The sequence below is a fragment of the Thamnophis elegans genome, chromosome 3 (genome assembly GCF_009769535.1).
Source record: "Thamnophis elegans isolate rThaEle1 chromosome 3, rThaEle1.pri, whole genome shotgun sequence".
NCBI classification, from domain to species: Eukaryota; Metazoa; Chordata; class Lepidosauria; order Squamata; family Colubridae; genus Thamnophis; species Thamnophis elegans.
This window is the reverse complement of record NC_045543.1, coordinates 69,864,017-69,880,329: the sequence shown is the minus strand read 5'-3', so window position 1 is coordinate 69,880,329 and position 16,313 is coordinate 69,864,017. Positions and strand designations below refer to the sequence as shown.

Below are 16,313 nucleotides of genomic sequence, written 5' to 3'. Positions count from 1 at the left end.
GTCATAATGTCAGTATTTATATTTGAATTTATCATGAATCTAAACACTCCTATTAACATGGGACTCAAAATACATCAAATAGTATCATCTTACTGTAGGAGATGACTAGGCTGTGCCTGACAGCAGAGTCAAACATATCATCAGTCTGGAGTCCTTACCCCCCACCCGAAAGAGACCTATGTCCGTCCCCGCTTGAAGTCCGCTGATTCTTATCTGCCATCAATTTGCCTTCACTATTAGTAGATCAGATTCTTGTATACACTGCATAGAATAAATTCTCAATGCTTTTGAACTCTAGCCTGGCTCCTGGTTTCTTGTGCCTGACAGTACTTAATAAAAAATAGCTCAAGAAAAATTGCTATGCAATATATAAAGGACATTTGTCTGAATCTGAAATGAAAGAAATAAAATTCATATACTTTATTCCCTTCTTGCTCTTCTCCATCGTCTTCACTATCAGAGGCAGATGCTGATCCCACTTTAGTAGTATTTTTCCTTTTCAGGTCTGTGTCTTTTTATTTTCCTTTTTATCTGGGTCTTTTCTAATTTTGTCCTCCTCTTTTTGACTCTCGTCATCTCTTCTCTGCTGTTTTTTGGGTGGCTTCTCTTCAACACTCTTTTTCTTACCCCTATCTTCCTCATGAATACTAAAATATATCAAAACAAAATAAATATTAGCTTCAAATTTAAAAATTATATTAAAAAAGCAAATTTACCTTTAGTTCTGTGTTTGCTAAAAAAAAAAGTATTATCTCTTGATATGATAACATCTACTTAAAAGAAAATTGATAATCAAACTTTGAAGACAGTGAAATCTTTGGCAGTTCAATAAACAAGCAGCTGAATGGAGAATCCCGGTGCTTGAAGTAATGTTCATCAAAATTTCAGAATGATGTATGCTGCATACACTTTCCTTTAGGTATTTTGGGTTATCTAGTTTAAAGAAAACTATTGCACTTGTTTAAGAGAGCGAGTCTGTTTATCTGTAGAGTTTAAAGAGATTCCCTTGCGATTGCACTTATGACTGGGTCTTCTGGAATGCGGTTTTCAGATTCTCTACTCTAAAGGTCCATTTGAGATGACCCCCCCTCCCTCAATTCACAACGTAGAAGGAACAGATACTTATCAGAAAAAAATAACCACCCAAGTTTCATGAGGGGAACATCTATTTTAACAGGAAAACAGAATCTTTCTTACTGATACAATAATCTTTTAATCTAAATCCTACAATTCACCTTCAAACCATTAGCCCACCATTTATTTTTTATCATCTATAAATGCCACAATATTTTGATCCCCCCAAAAATCTGGACTAATAAGAACAAGTGATGGGTCCAGAACCTCAGTAAGAAAAATACTCATAAGGTATAGTCCCCACCTTTTGACTGATTTCTTTTAGGACTACTACAGTGGCATTTTAGGTAATGTATGCATTCAGATTTTTCTGTGATAAAATAACATCTTTATTCTTGGTTTCACTGTTCTGTTTGGGATTTTATTTTATCACAGTAATTTAAGAATGTTTGCATTATTTTTATGTTGGCTATTTAATTATGACATAGTGAGTGCTCTTTTAAAAAAAAAAGTACAAAGGCTCACAATTCTAATATGGGATTGATGAACCACAAATAATTTGCAAAATATATTGGACATAACTGAACTTAGAAATCTGGTTGCTGTATTAAATGAGATGGAAATTCCTCTAAAGCAGATCCATGAAGTATGGCAAAACTCTAATGTAGATACAAATAATAATAGGTAACTAGGCAGATGACACTTTAGATTTTTCAAGGATCTGTAATACCAGCTTTTGGAAGCAGTCAACTACGAAAGCAGTGATTCAAATTTCTAACCAACAAAGCCTGCCAAGAATGCTTTCAAGCACTAAAAGTTATTGAGAAGTCTAAAAGAATGCTTAAGGTCACAATCTATATGAAAATTGCATGGGATTAATTCTCTACATGTGAGAAAGAAATAGTGGATAACAATGAATTATATATATATTTTGTAACAATATGCATTTCAGCCTCATTAAGGCAGCTAAATCTAGATCCAATGCATAGAATTCTATACAATATCTACACTTAAACATGGTATATTCATATCGCTATAGAACAAACAGCAACATTTAAAAATAAGCTTACCTGTCACCCTCTGGAGGACAATGTGGTTTTATCAATTTGGGTCTCCCTCTTGGTTTCGGAACTTTTATTTCAGTAGCTAGTGTCATTTAAAAATGATTTAATTAACTGTATTAACTTTCAATATCAGTATTTGTCCAAAGACAAAATTTAACCATTAATAAGTTAATAAAGCGTACTTATTAGAGTATATCTCATAAATTTAATTTTATTTAAAATGCAATTCCTTCATTAGAATAATTCCTATTAGAAGACAATTTTTCAAAATATATTTTAAACCAAGATGCTTATAAAACAAAGCAAACTAATAATGACTTAAAGATAGACCAAACTGCTGTTACTCTTCTTGTATTACATAAATATAGCTATTAATGAACACAAGTATATACATTTTATACTAGATATGAAAATAAATGTTGACTCTTCATAGATTCCACCCTTTATTCAGGAGTTTGCTTGCAACAGAAGCTTTTAAACATTAGAGTTACATAAGGTGCTTTACTGAAGAGAAGTCATATTAACAAAATATCTGGCTCCTACAAAATCTAGCTATATGTATTTTCTTCAAGTTTAAAATTCTAGGCCTTTTCCTCCCATCCATCTGAGTCCACATATTTTTGGCTATTTGCTTCCTGTTCCAGAGAATTCTCAGCTCAATATTTATGTAATAAACTGACCACGTATTCTCACCCACACAAATTTAGGTCTTACAGAAGTCTAGTGGAATAAAAATACTGTATAGCTTTATGAACTAAGGCAGGCATGCCAAACCTGCAGCTCAAGGATGCACACGGTCCTGGATAGCTAGCAGTAATGGAAGTTTGTTATTTATATACATTAATTATATTATATATTATATATATGGCCCAAGACAATTCATCTTCATTCAATGCAGTCCATTTAATTTAATTCAATTTAATTTTAAAAATCCAATATGAAAAAGCCTTGTTTGATTTTTTTCAATCACAAATATTATTTGCTTTGCAAATAAATTCACTAATGCTTATTATCAAGCAATACTAAGGAACAGAGTATAATGCCTAGCAGAATGCATGTATCAAAATTTCTGTTGCTTTCTTTCCCTTTTAAGAATGCTTTATGTGTTATAACTCACCAGCAGGCCTTCCTCTTTTAGGACTAGCTTTTGGAGCTGTAATTGTTGCTGTTGCTCCTGCCACCACCACTGCTGCTTCTTCTACTTCTGCCTGTTTTTCAGCCTGTGTTAAAATAATGTATTTACGTAAACTTGACCGAATTATACTACTGGTTCCAAATGGAAAATTACTTAAAAATGAATTACTGTTTTATTTCTTTTCAAACTTTGGAAAATACTAGCAAAATTAACAAAATGCTAATGAAAAGCAAAATCCAACAGAGGTGTGACATATGTGCACACTAAGGCCTGCACAAAACCATGTGTGTCATTGCATTTTGCACCAACTAGAACTTCCAGATGCTCTTCAAGGGCAGCCCCTTTCTTCAAGAAATGAAAACACAATCCCAATAATCCTTAGGAAGATGTTGGAGCAAGTAATAAAATAAACCACTTGGAAACACACTGAAGACAATGTTATAATTTTAAGAGCCAAAATGGTTTTGTCAAAAATAATCATGCGAGAAACATCTTGTTTCCTCCTTTCAGAAAGGATATAATATATTTGACTTAAAAAACATTTGACACAGTTCATTGATTTAAATGAAGTGGCAGCCTGGGAGCAGAAAAGCAGAAATTTCTACCCACTAGGAGACCACCATAGGTTTTTTGAATATGAGTAGAAACAAAATGGAAGATTCCAGTGCTTATTAATATGGGGTAGAATAATTCTCTGTTTGTCTCTCTTGCTTCTATAATCTGTTCATGTTTTGAAGTAGGTGAAAAGAAAACTAAAGAGAAAAGTAAGATGTCTTTGCTAGTTTAAAGATCCATGCCTATTTAAAGTCATTTTGTGAACTGAATGACCCTTATTTTTCAGACAAACTAACTTTTCATGCTCCTTGTGGAAAATATATTTACTGGATCTGACAAGAACAATCTTATAAATGCCATAGCCTAGCAAAATATCTGAAAGAGTATTCTTTATTTAAAGTATATATTTATTGTTTGAAATAAAATCAACATCGTAATATATCTGTATAAGTTAATAAGTATTACCTTTCTTTTTCTCCCCCTTCTAGCAACTTTAGGGACTGACGTATCACTTGTTTTATTCATATCCTATGGATAAGAACATTATTAAAATCATTCTGAATTACTGAACTTTGAGTTCTTAATACTCAAACTAACATTTTAACATAAAACAAAACTGCAATCAAATTTACCAAAAAATCTACACCAAAGCAGTTATTAATTTAAATCAATTTGCAATAAATATATATACTGATTATTAATAGCCTCTACTTGACTAATATTCCTCCCAAAATAACACTTAGAATTCAAAGAATCAGCAAAGTACTTGAGGATATTTAAACAAGTTTGACAACAAAAGTTTCAGAAGCAGTTTGTAGGTCACATTGTTCTAATTACCACTTTTAACCAATTTACTATTAAGAAAACCTAAGTATATCTGCTCTAAAATAATTTTAACTAAGCCTCAATGTATCATTTTCTGAATCTATCAATCAATGAATATGTAATATCATTTGGTGATTTTCTTTGAGAAATAGCAGAGCTGTAAGTATGAGTGAATGAAAAATCCCAATTTTTCATATTGTGTGAATTAGAATGCAATAAAATGCAGAATAATTCAAATGCTTTACATCAACATACTTCACTGCTAGGTTTTTCTGGAGAATCATCATCTTTTAAAGTTTCCAGTTCCTTTTCTTCAATTTCAGCTTCAGAAGTTTCATTGTCTGGTTTAGCAGATCCCTGAGAACAAGACATCAGAATATTTTTTTATGAACATGGTCAAAATAGCTCTTATTCTTATATTCTATCAATCCGTCTTAATTTTCAGAAGGGATAAATAAATATGCCCAAATATAATATTTGTCATGTTTTAAAAACTCATTTTTATATTTACTTGGAGCAGGTAAACGTAAAATATTTTTTCTTGAATATCCTCATTTCAGCTTCTTTGTTCTGCAAAAAGGCCATTGTTGCTATCAGAGAATGCATCAGATGTTTAACATATGAGAGATGGAACTTACAAAATTATATATACTATCTAATTAATATTTAAAGACATTAAGGCTGAACCTCCCATTCTGGTATTCACTAGACAATAGGTTAAGTGAAACCAACAAATCCTATTTGTCTCACATTTTCAAGTGGCTTGTAAAAGCTGCTGAGTTATCATCTATTAAACTCAATATGCCTACACTCAGAATTAATTCTTCCTTGAGTATGATTGCCCTTGTCTGAAAACAAAATTAAGCCTTTTTAATCTTCAAACCAATGATGCACATCTTTAGATTTACTCAACTATTATTTTGATATTTAAATTAATTATATAATAATCATATAACAATTAACCTGAGTTGCACAAATATTTAATAATAGTTTGGTTAAATTCACATATTGAACCACTATGTGATTGTTTAGTTTAGTTTGGCACATTGTATTACTTGCTAAATTGTAGCCAGTTGCATTTTATCCACTAAATCATTTATATACAGGCTACCAGCTATTTGTTCAATAATTATAGCTAAACTATGGCCTGGGGCAAAGTACAAAGCCTTTTTTAAAATATGAAATTGAAATATTTTTTTCTAATCCTCTAATCCATAGTCAGATTATATGTTTGCTAATAACAACCAAATATAATAAATATACACATATATACATATACAAAAGTCTGCAACCATATTTTTGAGATTCCAAGGGAAAATATTACCAGAGGAAATACGTATGAGACAGTATGCATTTAAAAGTTGATGTGATATTGAAATCAAATGCACACATTCAAGTTTCAAGAGCTGGAAGCCCAGATAAAATTTTATGAAGTATCAGCATTACTATCCTCTCTAAACTACATTTTGATTTTTAAGTTGCTCTAATTATTGTACATATCAAGGCAAAATTGATGTTTCTCTTGGAGCTTGTTTATAGAATCACTCCCTCAATGAACCACTAGGAAGAACAGCATCAAGGATACATTCTTCGCATTATCAAGTTTTTTGGCATTTGCTATCTCTTTTCATTCTTATATTGCTTATTATATTTGGTTAATCATGCTTATTATATACAAAGTATAATTTTTATACAATATGTATTTCTGATCTGAACAAGATAGTCTATTTGCTTTCTCCATATAACAATGGTAGATGATTTTTTTTTTTGAAATTACAGATTGCTCACACGGTAGTACTTGAAAAGGGAGTGGAAAGATAACAAAGACTTTCCTGCAAGATACTGACCTGGCTTGTATATAAATTAAATCATTATTTTGAAGAAACTACAGTGAGTTTGCATAAGCTAAGATAAAATGAAACAAGCAATATTGAAGGGTAGTTTTTAGCATCTACTTTTGGTTTGAACTATTGCTGTTTGTAAACAACAAGATGTAAGTTATCATATTGTACAAATACAATCACTACTTCAAACTTCAACACTCAGCCCTAACTTTCCCATAGCTGCAGCATTGATGACACAAGGTTACATTACAGGAAATGCTGGAGACAAGTTGAACCTCCTGATACTGCCACAGCAGGTGCAGACTTTTAAAAGTTTCACAGATTAAAAAGCTATGGAAAAAAGCCACAAGCAAGTGTTATAATTACAGTATGCACATAGTCCCACATTTTCAAAACAATCCTATAACAATATCCCACACAGAAAACAGGCATTTCATTTTTTCCCCCTTCTAACACTGTTTACAATTATCAATTTTTCTTCCTTCCCTTTACTTGGGATTTCTTTTTTTTAATCTAGTTCCAAATAAATGATTGAAGTCCTTTGAATAATCATGCCAACACTTCAGGCAAACACAGAAAACTGGCCCAAATTTTGGAAAAAAATAGATTCATGCAATTGCAGAAAAAAAATGCTGTTTGCCAGCTGAGGTTGAGTTTCAACTCATTGTAATAAAAAGAAGTAAACTGAAAAGAGGATAGAGAAAGGGTTAATCCTGTTTATAGATACACTCCTATATATTTTGACCAACAAGCTTAACATATTCAATGAAGCAATGTTTAAGTGACAGATCACATAATTTGAAATTAATACTTCACTTTAATAATTCCATTTAAGGATTCTTACAACAGTGAGCACAAACGGTATGTGCTATTTTTGTACAAGAGAAAATGTGCTTACTAGATTATGGTTCAGTGAGCTATTTGAACTCCCCAAATATGTTACGCATCAGTGATGGGTTGCCCATTTTTTTACTACTGGTTGGGCGCGGTCCCGTGACACTTCTGTGCATAGTATCTGGGCGAGCCTCCAGGAGCAACCCATCTCTGTTATGCATGCATAAAAAAAATAAAGTTAAGAAATCCAAACTCTCACTCAAAACCAGCTACTAGTCCCTACCAGCTGGCCTGTTCATTAATTAACCTTTTCTTATCATTCACATGAACTTCAATTACTACAACAGAACAAAACATTGCACCTGTAGTTATGCTGCATATTTATATTACTCTTATATAGTCTAGCAATATTTACATTTTCCTACAATGATTTCTAGCATTTGTCTTTAACCCCATCTCTTCTTTTTACAGATATGCATAAGGTGGTCATTTTCACTCAATTATTAACCCAAGATCTTTTTCCTGAGCAGTCACCGGGTATAGTTGTAATAAGGGACATAAAACTGATGAGGTTGGATAATTAGATCCTTATAATGGTGTGATCAACAGTTAATAATTAAAGATAGATGTTCTAGTTTTCACTGTTAGCAAAAACTTCATCTCTTCAATATTTATGTTTGCCGTCTGCTGCTAAAAAAGGGCTTCTGCCAAAAGATCACACATTGCCTCCTTGGTAGCGTCCGCCGAGTCCCGCCCAGCCGCCCTGTTTAGGATAACCCGCTCCCTCCTAAATAGGAGGGAGACGGGGAACCCCCTGCAGGGTAAGGCTGAGGAGTATGGTCAGTTCTTGGCGGACAAAGTTGCTCGGTTTCGATCGGAACTGGACTCCTCTCGCAGATCCAGCCGAGACACAAGGGAATGACTTGGCAGACCATCTCTGGGTTGAGTTTCAGGATGTTGCCTCTGGGGATGTGGACAAGGCTATGCGAGCTGTGAGTTCCTCCACCTGTATACTGGACCCGTGTCCCTCTTGGCTGACTGCCAACAGCAGAGAGGTGACACGAGGCTGGATCTAGGCGGTCGTTACCGCCTCTCTTCGGGAGGGATACCTCCCCACCGCGCTTAAGGCGGTGGTGGCGAGGCCCCTCCTGAAGAAACCGTCCTTGGATCCAGCAGTTCTTAATAACTACCGTCCAGTCTCCAACCTCCCCTTTGTGGGGAAGGTTGTTGAGAAGGTGGTGGCCTTACAGCTTCAGCGTACCTTGGAGGAAGCTAACTATCTTGACCCCTTCCAGTCTGGCTTCAGGCCCGGTTACAGCACAGAAACCGCTTTGGTCGCATTGACCGATGATCTCTGGAGAGCCAGAGATGGAGGCTACGCGTCCATCCTGGTTCTCCTTGACCTCTCAGCGGCTTTCGATACCATCGACCATGGTATCCTTCTGCGACGACTGCGGGAGGTGGGGGTGGGCGGCACTGTTTTACAGTGGTTCTCCTCCTACCTCTCGGACAGGTCGCAGTCGGTGTTGGTGGGGAGGGAGAGATCGTCCCCGAGGCCCCTAACCTATGGGGTGCCGCAGGGCTCGGTTCTGTCCCCCCTGCTATTCAACATATACATGAAACCGCTGGGCGAGATCATTCGGAGGCACGGGATTAAGTACCACCAATATGCGGACGATACACAGTTGTATCTGTCCGCCCCGTGCCAACTCAATGAAGCGGTGGACGTGATGAACCGGGGCCTTGAGGCTGTTAAAGACTGGATGAGAGCTAACAAACTGGTGCTCAACCCGGAAAAGACCGAGTGGCTGTTGTGTTTTCCTCCCAAAAATTCGGCTAACGTTCCATCAATCAGGCTGGGGGGGCAAAATTTATACCCCTCAGACAGGGTCCGCAACTTGGGAGTCCTCCTGGATCCACAGCTGAGTTTTGACCACCATTTGTCAGCTGTGACCAGGGGGGCATTTACCCAGGTTCGCCTGGTGCGCCAGTTGCGGCCCTACCTGAACCGGGAGGCTCTCACAACAGTCACTCGAGCCCTTGTGATCTCTAGGCTGGAATACTGCAATGTGCTCTACATGGGGCTACCCTTGAAGAGCATCCGACGACTTCAGCTAGTCCAGAACGCGGCCGCGCGAGTGATCATGGGCGCACCACGGTTCGCCCATATAACACCGATCCTCCGTGAGCTGCGCTGGCTACCTGTTGATCGTCGGGTGCACTTCAAGGTCCTACTTACCACCTATAAAGTGCTCCATGGTAGTGGATCTGGCTATCTGAGAGACCGCCTCCTGCCAATTACCTCCCTGCGTCCCATCAGATCGCACAGGGTAGGCCTCCTCCGAATTCCATCCGCCAGTCAGTGCTGACTGGCGACTACGCGGAGGAGAGTCTTCTCAGTTGCAGCTCCGACGCTATGGAACAACCTCCCCGTGGAGATCCGTACCCTCACCACAGTCCAGGCCTTCCGCACAGCCCTTAAGATCTGGCTATCCCGTCAGGCCTGGGGATAGGATTTATTCTCACCCCGCCCGAATGTTGAGTGAATGTTGTGTTTTATGGTTAATTTTTTTACTCACGTTTTTCTTTTCTTTTATGTCTCGTCTTGCACTCCCTTCCCCCATTGTTGTAAGCCGCCCTGAGTCCCCTCAGGGAAAAGGGCGGCCTATAAATGTTCAATAAAATCTAAATTCTACTGTTTAGTTTTTTGCCTGTAGGCAATATTTCAGATCACAGGGCTGATATAGCCACTTCTCTGTAAGGAATATAAAGAGGATTCAAACAAAGTGATTATGTAATCCACAGTAACCAAAACCTCTTTTGAAAAGCAACAATATTAATGTTCATTCTGTTCTCAATGTGTATGAAGATAAGGCTAATTTAAAGAAAAGCAAATAGCACATCTCTTCACTAGACATTCATTTTATTTCTTAGAAGCAAATTAAGCTATTCATAAACAAACTTTTATCTTAATACTGTTGTTCTGTACTCAAAGTACTTTTCATTTTCCCCTTTAGTCAATTATAGACCAAGATGCTGACATTTATTTGAAAGTAAATCTAACTGAATTCAATTAAAGTTAATTATTTAATAAAACGGAAACTCAAATCTTGATTTTTCTTCTTTGATTGCTTTCCCACTTCTGTTCCTTTACTCAATTTTAGCCTTCTTGTCCAAAATTTTGTAATTTTTCCTTCTACTGTATTTCACACTGCTGTCTTCAGTCCATTTCTCATTTGGAAAATCTCCTTTGGAATTTTATTTGTCTTCTTCAGTTTGATTAGCCACTGATGAGAATGCTGAGGGCTCTATTATAACTATTAAACTGCATTGTGCATTTGTACTTATTAAACAGTTGTATCTATATCCAAGCATATTTTTATGGTCTTGTGAGCTACAGTCTTTGATATGCCAACAGTCCAGCATGCACTTAACTCAGATCTTCTTTTGGCGTGCCTTCTATATTCTTGTTCACAACAGCATTTGACACAGAAGTCTAGGAATCAGTTGACAAAGTTGAGCAGGTTCTGAAGACTTTCCTTGTTCACCAAGGAAAACCCCCTTTTATTATTTATTTTTTTAAAAACCTCTAAGGAGTGTAAAACAATAATATAGTCAAAAATCAAAGAATATGCCTCAGCTGCCCCTTGAAATGGTTCTTCAAGATTTAGTGTACATACTTCACAAGAATTGGAAATGCAATCTTTTGAAACTGTATAGTTGTGTCAGAGTCAAATTTGTCACTTTCCTCAGGTTCAGAACTACTCCATCTCTTGGTTGTAAGTAGGGAACAGAAGTAAGAAGAACCCAAGGAAGATTGTGAAGAGAACACAGATATTGCAAGTGGCATGGGCGGCCAACTGGTCAAAAGACAGCTACCATGTGACTGATAGGAGAAATCAGGGAACAAGCAAAGAGACAATAAATAATACTGTGCTATCCATAGTGAGGATCTAGGGGCACTTGGGAAGTTCCCCCAGGTCTAGGTTGAATCAAACTATCAAGGCTATCTATCATAGTGCCTCTGTAGAAATGGAAATTTTGAGTGGTAGGAGAAAAGGAGAAAAAATTGTAGTAAGACACACTTGTATCAATTCTTCTCAAATCCCTGCTAACAAACTTCTAGTGCTCCAAAACTGTTGTAAAGATCCTCCAATCTCTATAAGAAGTACATTTTAGGGCTTATTTCCTTTTGATGTGCATATGTTTATTTCTTGTTGCCTCAGGTTCTATTATAAATTTCTTCCTTTACTGGATAGACTTGACTACAGGCTGTAAACCTATTAAGTTATAAGATGATTCATTCACACTTCTTCACTTAACCTTTTACTTAGTGTATATTTTCCATACCTGGCTGCACTTGTATATACTGTATAGGCATCTTCCATTAAAAATGTTTTTTTTAGCAAACTTAAAGTGCCTTCATTGTGTTCTTATTTGATTTGGTTTTCAGCAAACTTGAAAGCAGTAGAGTATACAAGGCTTGAAATTAAAATTGAATGCTTCAGAATGTGTAAGTATACAAAACAGCACCTGTCTGTAATTCATTACAATCACCATGTCTCTTTTAAACTATGGAGCTATTGTAGGAAGATGTTGACTGCAGCCACAAGACTGTATTTATGGAGATTCTCAGTCATCCGGGTCATGGTTGTCCCAAAGATGCCCCCCCCCCCCCCAAGAGTAACTGGACTTTTTGGGGAAGCTTCTTAGATGAGAAGCGAAAGGTCTTCAAAGAACAATCAGATCTTTCAGAAGTCCAGTTGCCTATTGAAAAAGCACATTTGGGACAACCATGACCTGGATGATTAAGAATCTCCATAGGCATTCAGCTCCTTAAAACTTTAAAATCACTTACTTTAATAAGAGCTGTTAATTTTCTTCGCTTGGGACCCATTTTTTGTTCATTTTCTTCTGTAGTGTCTATGCTTTCTTCTTGATCTGTTTCTTTAACAACTGTAGTGTTAATTGATGGCTGAGACTGAAAAAATGCAAAAATGTAAGTAACTGAGCAATAGAGACTGGAAAAAAAGTGCAACAATATTTTCCATTCTTGTCAGTTAAAAGAATGTCCATATAAATATTTTATATTGCACATCAGGGTTGTGTGTTTGACCTCAGGTGAATCGGGGGGGGGGGGGCATGATCAGCTCGACGTCACTCATGTTGGGGGCGACATGAGCTGTTTTCGGCTGTGATGGCCTCCTGCAACCCTCCTCCAGCGAAAACGGTACTCCAGAGGGCTGCGGGCAACCCTCACGAGCTCAGTTTTCAGCTGCAATAGGCACCACAGACCAGTCCATCACTGTTTCCAGGATGGCCCTGCAGGCAAGATCTAAGCACCCTATGGGCTGGATCCAGCCCATGGGCCTTGAATTTGATACTCCTGATTTATCTGATTTCAGGGCAATGTATACAGTATGGTAAACAGAAACATCCAATTCTAGTTAATTTCAATTTGCTACTACCCAAGATGTCAATGTGTACTAGTCATTTCATTTTTCACTATGTAAAGGTTTCCCATGTTCATACTTTTTAATATCCCCAGCTCTTAGTAGCATGTTGAGTACCACCTGATACAAGGTCTCCATCATCTGATACTATCTGTTAGTCATTTTATACTATCCGTAGAGTTTTATTAGCAAAATTAAATGAGCGATTTTTCAATTACATTCTCCATACAGGTGAAGGTTGCCTTAAAAATTGTCAGTAAAATTACCAATTACCTCCAACATCTTCCTATACCATTTTTGCCAATTCAAGTGTCTCCCTGCTTTAGCTGGCTAGGTGATATGATAATCAAGCGTTGGATGACTCAGCTGGGAGCCTACATTGTTGATGGCAGTTAACGTGGCCTAGAAACCAGGAGATTGTGAGTTCTAAGCCTGCCTTAGGTACAAGAGTCAGGTGGGACTTTTGGCCAGTCACTCTCTCTCAGCCTAACCAGGGTTGTTATGGGGAAAATAGGAGGAAGGAGTATTATGAATGTTTACTGCTTTGAGGTACTTATAAAGTTACAAAGGCAAGATTTAAAAAAATATAATAAATAAAGAAACACTATAACTTTCTTCTCTTGACTCATCTCTCTTAGGAACATCTTACCATGAGGATGGTCTAAGAGCATCTCATTATAATATTTAAATATAGCTGTTCAGTAAGTAACAATGAACTAAGTTTAATTAGGTAATACTAAATGAATTAATTACCCCGGGTGGGATTTTAGCAATTGTTCTCTTAAAATTGTTATTACATTATTTTTAAAAACTTGCATCAGAAAAAAACCCTAATATTTTCAGGCTTGCAGGATAAATGTTAAGTTCAATGAAACATAAAATTCAATTAATTGTAATGACTGTTGTACAATGGAAATCACTGCCATGTCAATGGTATGGCATACATTATATTTTTAATGATAGAAAACATGGAATCAAGCTTCTCCATCACTCTTTCTATGTGCTACTTTGGTTTCTAAACGATTTCCACAATGTAGAATGTTTCTAGAATATTTTGTATACTCCTGGAAATGAGAGATATACATATAATACTTATATCTCTCAATTATTTTGTCAGGGAATAGAGAAAAGAGGGCTTTCATTCTAAAATCTTCAGAACATTCCTTCTCTCAAGAATAAGCAGAAATTTCCAATATCTGGGAACAAATATTTATAACTGTGTGAGATGTCAATCACGCAAATAGCATATAGGTGCTGGAAGTCCTTTATAACTATTGCTTCCTATGGAAAACAGTAATAATGGATGTTACAGGAGAACTGGCTTTTGACTATATAATGGGTAGCTATTATGGTCTACTCTGGTAAGCTTGGTCTATTCAACTACAATGAAGATGTTTTGAGATTTACTTTTTCTATAATCTATCCAGTACTTTGGATTATAGCACATAGAAACATGGATATTCTGAAAGAAATCTTGAGATGCAAATTATTAATAGAAATCAAATTATAAGATAACTTACCGGCTGACTGGAAAATTTAACTTTGGGATTGTTCTCAATTTCCCACAATCCTTCATTAAAGCCCTTCCTTTTATTTAGCTTGCCATATTTGTCTTTATTTTCAGTATAGGGAAATATATCTTTTGGTCCCAAAAATGCACTACAAAGGAAATAATGGGGAAAAATCTGCATAAGAGTATAATATTTACTCTTTACAAAAACTGTTTACAATATTTTTAAATGCTAGGATTTTATACCACTTTGGACAGGAATAAGTACTCTTGATAAATATAGCATACTATGTGTCTTCTTACTAAATAATAATGAGCCATGCAATATTTACTGCTATGCAATGTAAAACTGGAAAGGAACAAGCAAGATACTGAAGTTTATATTTGATACCAATTAATCCAATAACACTCAACTAGCTCAGCAACATTGTTGCAGTGACAACCAAACAGAAAGAACTGTATAATGCAAAATAGCTATGCTATGCTATATAGCTATGCTATAAAAGCTATGCTTTTATGCATATTAAGTTAGTCCTCCTTTCTCTTAACTCTTCTCTATTTGGTATTACATTTCTGCCTTTCTGATAAAGAAATATCCAGATAAACATTTGTTTTAGTAGAATGCAGGCAATGTACTGTTTCATTACAATACTTAATTTTACTGGTAGTTCTGGGCAATTATGCAAATTCTGTCATAAAATTGAGGCACCTATGTGACTGGATCCAAGTTTATAATGGTTACTAAGAGAATCTGAACCTATTCTTCTGAGTGGGTGTTTTTCGCTGGAAACTGGCAAAAAAGTCACACATTGAGGTCACGTGACTGTGGAATGCTGCGAAGTTATAAATGTGAGCTAGTTATCAAGTGCCTGAAATGTGGTCATGTGATCACAGGGGTGGGGTGGTGCCATATTTTATGACACCCAGAACTGTCGGTAAGTTGAGGACTATCTCTAGTACTTATGGCAGACATAAATGGGTGCTAATGCTAAAGTTATATCTGTCTAATTCTAAGCACTTGGAGGCACGGTAGAAAACAAGAATAAAATCATCACCTTCTAAATGAAAATCAAAAGAAAGCCAGCTTGTAAGCAAAGAATGACTAAATTCTCTTGTTGCATAAATATTAACGGAAGAAATACGTTCTTGCATTTTAAAGTTGTACTGTCTACACATCATCAAACTATAAGAATTGTAATGATCTGATATTGTAATTAGGCATGTTATCTGCCTATTTATCTTATTCCAGTTTTAGAAATGACCTTTAGAATAAAAGGCTTGGTGGCAATATTTTCAGACATTATTAAAAGAAATAATAAAATATTAGGGATTATTTGTCCCGTTGTCTAATGTAACTTTGCCCCCAAAAGACTTACGTTCATGAGTGCCAAAAAAGAATATAGGCATTTTATTGTCGGTGGTTTCACTGCTCCATCAGGAACTTCATCAACCTACAGCAACAAACAACAACTAAATAAAAAGATAAATCTAATCCAAATATTTATAGGTAACAAAGGATTTTTAAAAAAGCAATGTGTTAAATGCAACCATAACATTTCTGTATTCTCATGAAAACTATAATTTGCTTCCATCCAAGACTGAAAAATGTGATTCCTCTAAGATTTACTTTAATAAGACAGTCCCTTTTAATAGTGGCATGCTTGGGACAATGAATGAATGTATACAATATCACTTAATAGAGATTAATCTAAGTATATTTGTGGCAAAAGCTTACGCAGTATCTGAACATGGGAAATATAGATTTGTATATTACATTCATTCTGTCACTTGTAACAGCATCCTATTTGTGTCTATACTAATAATTATGGAATATTTTCAGATTCTGACTTAGTCTCTTCATCTTGCTCAGAGTGACTCTGGATAATGAGATGGGTGGCATATAAATTTAATAAATAAATCTAGGTCAAGGCACATGAAAAACTAGTTGTTTTATTCAGTTTGCTTTATTTGGGCTTAGTTTAATCTATGTACCCAGGTTTACTGTTCTTTAGAAGAAGT

The 16,313-nt window shown here is 36.0% G+C and overlaps 1 protein-coding gene across 1 annotated transcript in view; it reads right to left on the bottom strand.

The window, feature by feature from the left end:
* PSIP1 (PC4 and SFRS1 interacting protein 1) overlaps nucleotides 1-16,313 on the bottom strand; it is a 32,870-nt gene that overhangs the window by 13,318 nt on the left and 3,239 nt on the right. The window contains 10 exon segments of the mRNA XM_032212893.1: nucleotides 420-517; nucleotides 520-647; nucleotides 2,145-2,220; nucleotides 3,256-3,358; nucleotides 4,294-4,356; nucleotides 4,909-5,010; nucleotides 12,190-12,312; nucleotides 14,305-14,443; nucleotides 15,667-15,709; nucleotides 15,712-15,745. Of these exon segments, the coding sequence (XP_032068784.1) occupies nucleotides 420-517; nucleotides 520-647; nucleotides 2,145-2,220; nucleotides 3,256-3,358; nucleotides 4,294-4,356; nucleotides 4,909-5,010; nucleotides 12,190-12,312; nucleotides 14,305-14,443; nucleotides 15,667-15,709; nucleotides 15,712-15,745 (909 nt within the window).